The 10356-nt window shown below is 36.3% G+C and overlaps 1 protein-coding gene across 1 annotated transcript; it reads left to right on the forward strand.

Moving 5' to 3' along the window:
• The first annotated feature begins 1634 nt into the window (after nt 1–1634).
• Nucleotides 1635–9663, forward strand: LOC142106589 (C-X-C motif chemokine 10-like). Its single transcript, XM_075189594.1, has 4 exons — nt 1635–1784; nt 3482–3608; nt 5496–5579; nt 7918–9663. Exons 1-4 carry the CDS (start codon nt 1724–1726, stop codon nt 7940–7942), a joined length of 297 nt encoding a protein of 98 aa, XP_075045695.1. The 5' UTR covers nt 1635–1723; the 3' UTR covers nt 7943–9663.
• Nucleotides 9664–10356: the final 693 nt, after the last annotated feature.

The following is a 10356-nucleotide window of genomic DNA, read 5'->3' on the forward strand; positions in this document are numbered from 1 at the left end:
GTTACATGCATATTATTGAAATACACGGAACAGGTTGAAGGAATCATATCATGAGTGGTATCATAATAAACCTCTTTACATATCCTACTGTTTGGTTCACTCTGCGAGGGAATCGCAGAGTGCATACACAAGTTATGAATGATAGGGGAATTATGAACTACTTAAGACTAAGGAATCTTGGCGGGAAGAGCCGAGCATACCCCCTGGAGAGGTGACCCCCTCTTTTGGATTCCTTAGGATGAACTAGCCAATGATTGACAACCCCTTGGACCTTCCTGAGACCTGGACCAATAGATGCAAGCTATACCATCTTCATTGTGTTACTGTACTTTTGTGTGTATATAAGCAGCAGCTTCACATCTAGTGTTCAGACATCTTGTCCCCAGACTTCAGGATTGAATGACTGCACACTGGATCCAGAGCGCCTGCGATTGTTTCATCTGTCATTTATCTTTTGTTACAAAAATCTGTTAAAATCTCCATATCATATGAAACGTATATATGTGATCTTTCTAGCTAGTTGTGTACAAGCTATTGCCCCCTGTGGTTTTCTGCTTTCTGCTTTGAGGGTCACTAAGCAAAACTATTAGTAAAGTATATGGTTAAAAACTGGAATTGTGATACAAAAATATACTATATAGGGTTATACAGAACATAAGATTTGCAAAGCATTCCTTCAGGGAACTCTTATAATAAAAGGTTTTAACTCCTTTGTTTCCAGAGCATACAGCTTAACATGAACAGTCAGTGACCTTCAAAAAAACTTGCAGACAGGAAGCCCAGTATACATAGAAACTAATTCTTCCCTATATACTCATAGCTTCACAAATTCCTACAAAGCAACAATTCTTTATTCTACAAAAGCTGCATAGTAAAAAGCATATATAATAAAGCAGACCCTCCAATGTGAGCCCTGCCAACCGGTACAAAATGCCCACTTTCAAACTTACAGTTTAATTGACTGTTACAGTTATATGTGTTGAACTAATTAATAGATGTGAAAGGTATTTTGCAAACATCAAATAAACAATTCAACATAGGTGACTGCAACAGTAAAATTAAGTGGGAAGTTTGAGAGATGCTAATTTTGCATTGGGTGGAAGAGTTTGTAAAGTTGCAGAGTTTAAGTAGTCTTGACATTTACTTGACATTTGTCCCTTTAAAGTTGTACAATGAATTTGGGTTTTTGGAAAATATCAAAATGCTGGATCACAGATAAGAAATCCCTGTCTGCACTCAAAAATTACTTTTTTACCAAACCTGTCATATCGTGAAACTTTGAATATAATATACTCATATAATTTTGCTTGGAGTGTACTACATTTTCACTATTTTAAGGCCCTCTGAACATTACATATTGCTTTCATGCATTTAGATGCTTTCAAATGTAAATGATAAATGCATGAAAGATATTACAAATTGATTTATAAAGCATAAAGGTTTAACAATTTAATTTGCTAGTTTATATTGTCTGTCTGTTTGGTAACTCCTTTTATGATAATAGCAACGCTTTCAAGGAAAATGTGAACTAGCCAATATGAGAAATCCCCTGTATGGAAGACATCTCATGGGGTTTCCCAAGGGTAATTTCTGAGTGAAGTGGGAGGAATCTGACCATATAAATACAATCTATTCTCTGGACTGGTTTATGGCACTCTACATCTCTCTTGTGCAGTTGTGAGAGCACTTTATTTCACACTTCCAGGAACGTCTATTCACCACAATGGGCAGAACACTCATTCTTGTCCTCTGCTCAGTGCTCTTGCTTCAGTCATGTGTGCAAGGTAAGTGATATTGAATACAATATAGTTGAGAAATGCAGAGGCATGTACCTGTGAACTCATGATAATGTAATGTAGTTTTATTACTATGGCAATAAAAAGAGGAACGCATTTGACATATAAACTTGAAGATGTTTCCTTTTTGAAGAGGATTTAAAGCAGCTAAATGGACCATTAAATCTTAAATATATCCATTATAAATACACCTGGTGTGATACAGGGAATGTTTAAATGACAGAGAGTGCAAGAAGCTAATTCTGAACAAAGGAGACAGGTTTAGGGAAAGGAAAGTGAAATGTTTGCTTCTATTCCATGTAGTGACATCACAGATGTGGGAGGGAGGTGGACATGATCATAAACATTTTAGTGACTACCAAAATAGACACAAAGCTTCAGGACTTCCCTTTTCTCATGCTAAAGATTAGTCACGCTTTGTTATTAAAAGAAAAGCATGAGTTTCACACAAAATTGTGGTTATCAAAGTATTTGAGAATTGATAGCTCAATTGTTTCATCTGTCATTTATCTTTTGTTACAAAAATCTGTTAAAATCTCCATATCATATGAAACGTATATATGTGATCTTTCTAGCTAGTTGTGTACAAGCTATTGCCCCCTGTGGTTTTCTGCTTTCTGCTTTGAGAGTCACTAAGCAAAACTATTAGTAAAGTATATGGTTAAAAACTGGAATTGTGATACAAAAATATACTATATAGGGTTACACAGAACATAAGATTTGCAAAGCATTCCTTCAGGGAACTCTTATAATAAAATGTTTTAACTCCTTTGTTTCCAGAGCATACAGCTTAACATGAACAATCAGTGACCTTCAAAAAAACTTGCAGACAGGAAGCCCAGTATACATAGAAACTAATTCTTCCCTATATACTCATAGCTTCACAAATTCCTACAAAGCAACAATTCTTTATTCTACAAAAGCTGCATAGTAAAAAGCATATATAATAAAGCAGACCCTCCAATGTGAGCCCTGCCAACCGGTACAAAATGCCCACTTTCAAACTTACAGTTTAATTGACTGTTACAGTTATATGTGTTGAACTAATTAATAGATGTGAAAGGTGTTTTGCAAACATCAAATAAACAATTCAACATAGGTGACTGCAACAGTAAAATTAAGTGGGAGGTTTGAGAGATGCTAATTTTGCATTGGGTGGAAGAGTTTGTAAAGTTGCAGAGTTTAAGTAGTCTTGACATTTACTTTTGGAATTTAAATCAGCAATCCCATGAAAAAAAATCAGGTGTAATTTTAACATAATTCACTGTGACAGACTATAAGAAGAATTTACCGTATTTTTTTTTTCCTTCAAGCTGCTATTAATAATTTATGATTCTGTGCTACCATGGCAACCACAGTCACATGGCAAATAATGTAGTGAGCAGAGAGTCTTTGGAACACCCTTCAGAGCTCTGTCTGCACTGTGACATTCTCCTTTCCACTTCCCAGTTGTCGCTATGCCATCACATGACATTCTGCCAGCTGTGAGACTTTGACTGCGTAGGAGACTGACTGTGTCTAGCAGACATTTTTGTTTTCCATACAGAGAGCTTTTGTAAAGGAGATAAGCTTTTATAGGAGGATAGCTAAAAAATGACTAGAATGCTTAAAAGGGACTTAAAAATAACAAAATATTCTATGTTGGAGTGCTGCTTTAATTCTGGAAAGAATCCCCTTATTTCTAGGCATGTCCCCACTTGGGAGGAGACGTTGTCTGTGTATGGGACGTGGTGCCAATTCGGTTGACATCAAGCAGATCAAGAAATTTGAAGTATTTCCACCAAGTGCCAAGTGTGAGAAAATGGAAATCATGTAAGTTAGTAACAATTAGGTATATGAGCCTGCCTAATAATGGGCACATAGCTGGTATTTTGGTTCTCTAACATCGTGGCTAATGGTTAACCATATACAGCATGTGAAACCCTTGAAAATTCAGTCTATGGTTCACACCACTTATTTTCAGTAATAATGTTGCATCATAGTGGTTATTATAGATTTACCAGGAGTGGTTACAAATTGTAGACAATAGGATTGATTCAAAAAAGTAAAAGTAAAGCAAAAAAATGAATAACTTTGCACCTTGGCAAAATCATGTTGCATTGGAGGGGGAGGTAAATTAATTTTTTTAACATCAATAACTTTAATTATTAAAGTTTTGCGCGTAAGGGGTAAGGGGATACAGGAAAAAAAAGAGAAGTTAGGGGGGTACAGAGTGGAGAGCAGACATAACAATAAGTATCTATTTGAGAAACTTTAGTCAGGGTACATAACAGCAGTATCTGGTTACGAGATCATAGGTTATCGCAGTATTGAGAAGTGGGAGTTAAGAGTGTATCAGCCGGATTTGATGTTACCAGAGGTTAGATAAGCCTGGAGCCCTCTCTGTCAGTTGTGAATTTGTGCCATGACATCCATTTGACAATGGGGGAGGATGGTGCCATAGAGTATGGGACATCTAGTGTCCATATGGAAACTAAAGTGAATTTTTGCAATAACTTTACGAAGGGTGGGTAAAGATGGTTGTTTCCAAAATTGTGCTATTGCCGCTCTAGCGGCGATTAGGATATGGCCCCAAACATATCAATAGTGTTTAGGAAATTGGTATAGGTATAGGTGGAGGAGGGCTACAAGTGGGTTTGGAGTCAAGGATATAGAGGTAACTCTCCAGGCTAGGTCAAAGACCTCTTGCCAGAGTGGTTGAATGATGGGACAAGACCAAAACACATGTAGTAGGTGACCTATAGCTCCACAATTGCACCAGCCGCGGTAACATATGTGCGATATAATAGTTTAATTAACATTTCCACATGATTAGTGGGGAGGTAAATTTAAAATGTGAAGGCAGATTTATAGTTGGGATAGGACATATCCTACATCAACATTAAATTTCAGTGTACAAATAAAGTTAGAAAGTATTTTCGTGTTACTTGAAAAAAACAGCCAATATTTAACTTATATACAAAATAATAAACTAATTAGTACCGCTTGCATTGTAACATGGTTTTGTCCAGTAGAAAACTTACTCATTTTTTTGTCTTACTTTCCTTAATAAATCAGGCCCAATGAGTCTCTAAAATAGTAGTATATTATCTCTAAGAAAAATAATACATGTATGGGCTTTCCAGATAATGGTTTTATTTGTAACTTGGAGCACCATGCCTAAAATATATCACAATACATTTAAAAAAAATCCTCTGTAATTCCCTAAACTGTTTCTGGGATTATCCCCCTTGTTAAATTGTTTAGCAATACTTCTGTTAGATACTCTCTAGGTAGGGTTGCCCTCTTGCCAGTATTTCATCTCCTGGGTATTAAAAATGGTACGCAAAGTCAATGTTATTTATAAAAAAAATATTCTGAAGATGCAGAAGAGTGCCTTGCATGGAAAGCTTCATATATATCTATAGATGCGTATAGATAGTTAGACAGTAATTTGTATGTACAATGTGTACTTAGTGCATAAACAAATATTTATACCAATAGAAAAATACCAACTCTAAAAATCCTTGCATCCCCTTTGTACTGTTGCTTCTGGCTGATTTCAAGCACTAGTTCAAGAGTCTTACTGAATGTTCAAATGCAGCCACAAACTACATAACCTGTGTAATATTGATATTTGTAACATCCCTTTTATTACTTATAAGTATATCTTCATAAATACATAAAATATAAACAAAAGTATGTATTTCATCTTTGCAGTGCTAAATTAAAGACTGGAGAAGAAAAATGTCTCAATCATTCCTCCAAACAAGTCAAGTCAATTTTGCAGATGGCAAAAAAACGGTAAGAAATTGAAAATGAAGTAATGCCAATACCAGAAAGATACAAAAACATAACATATTTTGTAAATGACAATACTTATACATCTTTTGTTGCTGGGTAAAAACATGGGTACTGCTTTGCATATGGGATGCTTTTTTTCAAGCTATTACTTGGTATAACTTTGTATGGTTACTTAGTTGGATTGCACTATATATTTCTCCAAGAACAACATTTAGTTTTTTATTGGTAGAGCAATAAACTGACAGCTCCCACTTACTGTAAATACAAATATAAATATAAAATATAAAAAATGCAAATAGACTTAGATAAGATTTCCAGGTTAAACTAAGTCTTCTCTGTGGGCCTGAGTCATAAAGGAGAGCAAAGTGAAAAAAATTAGTAAGTTTGATACTGGACAAACCATGTTACAATGCAAGGGGTGCAAATCAGTTTATTATTTTGCACATAAGGAAAACACTGGCTGTTTTTTCATGTAGCACACAAATACTTGATAGCTTTATTATTATTCACTAACTAGTGTGTTAGAAATGACTTCATTTATTCAGATGACATTGGGATGTCCATTGTGCTGTATAACCTTAGTTACTGATTTAATTATACATTATAGGGATAGTGAGCAGAGAAAGAGAAAATGGGGTATACTGAACCAAGTACATGTTTTTCAAAATGCTTTTCATCCTAAAAATGCTGTTATAAATAAATAGATTTCTCTTTCCTCATGACTAATTTATTTAATTAGTATCTTATTGTTGTATCCATATAATGGGGAAGGTGCACTAATTATAGTGTATACAAAAAAAGAGAAAAGACAGAGTCATATTGTGCAGAAAGCACTATATATATATAGTTATTAATAAAATATAACTTTTATTAACTTCTAATTAAAATGCCAATAAATTTTTCAGAGAAAATGTAATTAGAAATTAGTAAAAGTTATATTTTATAGATAACTATATAGATAGTGCTTTCTGCACAATATGACTCTGTCCTTCCTATTTTCTATTTTTTTTTTTGTATAAGCTTAGTTACTAACAGAGCTTGGTGTGGAAGACGGCAAATGATATGTCACAGTGAACCAGAAAGCTGTATCACTTTCTCATGGGAACATCAATGCTGAGGAAATGCTGCCCTCTATGGGAATCACCAATGTATTCAAAAGCGATTTGCACTATAACTACCAAATAAGAATTATGCAAACTAAGAAAAAAAAATAAACCTCTCTACATATTGTAATACCATCTACACAGTCACTGTATTAAAGACAGCTAAGATCTATCTGATGCCTGTTTCTATTGTGTCTCAGATACCTCATACTTGCCTACTTTCGGAAACTTGTTTCCGGGAGAGGGGCGTGACTGGAGGGCAGGAGGGGGCGGGGGGCGGCCAAATGCGTCAATACTTTGGTACATAATAGTGGGATGTGGGAGATTTGTCAGCTCTCCCAGGAGTCCGTGAGACTGACCCGAATTTCGGGAGTCTCCCAGACATTCCGGGAGAGTTGGCAAGTATGAGATACCTATTATCAGAGCATTTTGGGTGTTGGTGGTGTAGCTAGAAGTTCGTTAGTACTGGTGCAAATTCTGTCCTAGGACCTTGCACGTGCCCACACTTCTACCAACACCAAGCAGCATATTATAAAAGAAAAGAAAAAAAGCAATGTATATACAACAGCCAGCACATGGCATCTGCATATAATATAACCCCCGTTGTCCCTTCCACTCTGTGAACTCTGGCAAACATTGTAAATCACAGAGACAAAATATTTGTAATATTATAGTCCATTAGCATGCAGGGTGCTATTCCTACATGAATGAAGTGTGTCATTAAGAGGAGAAGGTTTAGAAGGAGGGGGGCAGACAGTATAGACAGGCAAATGCATATAGGTGTGGTGACTGGGCCAACTCTTGCATTCCAGTGCTGGAATTGGCTAAATTGTATACATGTTCATCAAGCATTCAGGATACTTATAACAGATATCTAACCCTGTTCAAATATTAGTTGCGTAAGTGGTGGACAGCACTTCACTGTAGTTATTGAGACTGCATCTTTAAACACACACTTAAGTAACTGGTGATTTAATTATGCATTCCCAATGGCTGTTGTAGTATTTTGAAAACCAGTGAACTGCCTCAAAAAAGTGTCGGCTGCATACGCATAACTGTCTAGAAAAGAAAAGGGTACAACATAACATCTGTTCTCATGTGCCTAGGGTGGGATAAAACATACATTCAGTGTAGGTTAAAATGCCTGCATGTCTTTTGGTTTTATTCTGGTAGCAGCAGATAAATCTGTCATGTTCTGCAGCTCAAAAATAATGCTTCTTTTGTTGTTATTACAGGAACGAACAGGCAACTACAAAATAAGAAACAAGATGAAAGCAACAAATATAACACCTGTCCACTTATAACCCAATACTAATGTGGATTTGCATGTAATAATCATAACAGACATGCTGTGTAGTAAATTACTTAAGAAAAACATAACCGCTAAAAAGCAAACACCATAATCAATGTATTGTAATAAATTCACTCAGCAAATGAAAAAGCAATGTAATAGGTATGCACATTTCTAAAATTGGCAAAAAAATCTCCCTAAATTACAAATTGAAAGAGACAGTTGTTTATTTGCCCCCAGCGGATGTATGGTGAAAAAATAGCAACACTTGTGTTTATAGTAATTAACTTATTTAAATGGGAATATAATTTAAAACTAAAATATTTATTTTTTTTACCTTCATTTTTAAAATAGATTTTTTATAAGACTATTTTTAGTTGATAATGTATAAATGGAAAAAATAGACAACTCTGCCAACCTATTTTATACTCTATTGCATCATACATAAGTGCTCTATGATAGCATGACTTTGATACTTTAGCTGGACATGTTAATTTCCTCAGACATTTTGGTTTTATAACAAATTAGTCCTCCAAGATATTGCTTGTGTTTGCCCAAGTGATTGGATAACCCCAGTCAATTGTGGCCCTTTAATCAGGTTGGCTGACAACCGCACTGTTACTTGCCTCTTTCACCTGCCAATCAAAAGGTGTGTGCCCTGACTGACCATAGATAAGATTAATTAGTGATTGGACCAAACTGCAGGATCATATCAGATGTGGTCAATTTTAGTAATAAAGGATGATAAGTCTGTTCTAATACCCAATGTCAAAATATGAGATTTAGGAGATCAGTAGAAGCTGCAGTGATGTAAATATGATTCAACTAGCCAAACTGTCAGCTGTTAACATGGATATCGTACTTTGCCACACATTTCATGTACAGAGGCAGATCACAAAACTCAATGGATACATTTCTCATATGAAATGATACCATTTTATTCACAAATAATTATCTATAAAACTATACTTTGAGCAGACGTTTGGGCATTTTTTGTAAATTGTAGTTGGGATGTCATCTCTGAATGACACCCTGAAAAGTATGCATGCAAGTTTCATTAATTCAAGAGCACATGGTGGTACACTGATTTTAGACAGCACCATTACCACTGTCATACATGGCATGTTCACCAGAATGTGGTATTTAGCACAATGCCAAAGTGCTGGGCATTGTTGGGCCCCATAATAAAGATTGTGTGGGGGCCTGGCACTACTAATGTATTATTCTAGACCCATGCTCTGAAAAGAACTACGAGGGGGCCTCTTCTGAGAATGTGTGGGCAGCATGTGCCACTCAGAAAAGGATTCCACTCAGCTCTTTTCATAGCAGCGCAGTAGCTCGGGATTGATGTGCAGTCCCTGAGTACAGGAGGTCTCCCATGGGGGCCTTAGAGGGGAGCATCAGCATCGCCGGGCCCACCTTGCCTCCAGTCCCTATAGCAACGGCACCGTCTGCACCCACAGATTTTCCGTCACTGCTTAAGTGACATATTGTCAACATATGAAATTTCGACACAAAATTTAAGGAATATGTAACATGTTTACTTTCAAATGTCTATGTTCCATAATTGAGGCATTACTAGCTATACATTTGCATTTACTGTACATGGAAGCTGCTTGTCAATACTAGAACTGATTAAAAAGTTCAGACTTGTCAATTGAAAATAAAGTTAAGATTTATTTTGTTATAACCCGACTCAGTTTTCCTACTATTTCAAATGCAGTAATTTTAAGTTTCATGTGCCCTCTTTTTGCAAAAGCAAAATGTAGTATAAAAACAACTAAGTGGTGCCAGTTTACTTCTTATGCTGGCCATACAGAGGCCAGTCATGCCTTAGAGTGCCAGAAGACAGGATCAGTGATGGGATCAGGACGTTTGGTTCACCAGATCTCTTCTCACTTCTCTTGGGTGTGTTAGAGCAGTATAGAGCAGTAATTTTCAGACAGCATTTACCAACATTATCTGATCGCTTTCAATTTATTATTCTTCAGTCAGCATTTACTGCCATGCCCACTAATAATCTACGATGTGTGCTGTCATGTTGTGACTGCACGGTCAGAATGACACCAGAAGTGATATAGGCACTCAGTCAGAGTGGGAAATAGAGAAATATGATTTAATTGGAAGACTCAAGTTTATGACCATCCTGTGATTGTGTCAGTCATCTCTTGGGCTGTCGAGCAGGGTTACCAAGTGTCGAGCCAGCTTTCAACATTGAGGTTGTCAGTACCCCAAATAATCAATGCATACATCGCAACAGTCCCGATTTGATAGGACTGTCCCACCGTCGGCCCATTTGTCCTAAGAAGTTGGGAAGAATATCCATGCTCACCACGGTTGTCAGTACTCCAAATACCCAATGCATACATCTCAAAAAAATTTG

Source organism: Mixophyes fleayi, chromosome 1 (assembly GCF_038048845.1).
Source record: "Mixophyes fleayi isolate aMixFle1 chromosome 1, aMixFle1.hap1, whole genome shotgun sequence".
NCBI classification, from domain to species: domain Eukaryota; kingdom Metazoa; phylum Chordata; class Amphibia; order Anura; family Limnodynastidae; genus Mixophyes; species Mixophyes fleayi.

Bases quoted from the DNA above. Each gene is read 5' to 3' on its own strand.
- LOC142106589 (XM_075189594.1), top strand. From the start codon at position 1,724: ATGGGCAGAACACTCATTCTTGTCCTCTGCTCAGTGCTCTTGCTTCAG. The intron at 1,785-3,481 runs GTAAGTGATATT...CCTTATTTCTAG, and splicing joins GCTTCAGTCATGTGTGCAAG to GCATGTCCCCACTTGGGAGG. The intron at 3,609-5,495 runs GTAAGTTAGTAA...TCATCTTTGCAG, and splicing joins TGTGAGAAAATGGAAATCAT to TGCTAAATTAAAGACTGGAG.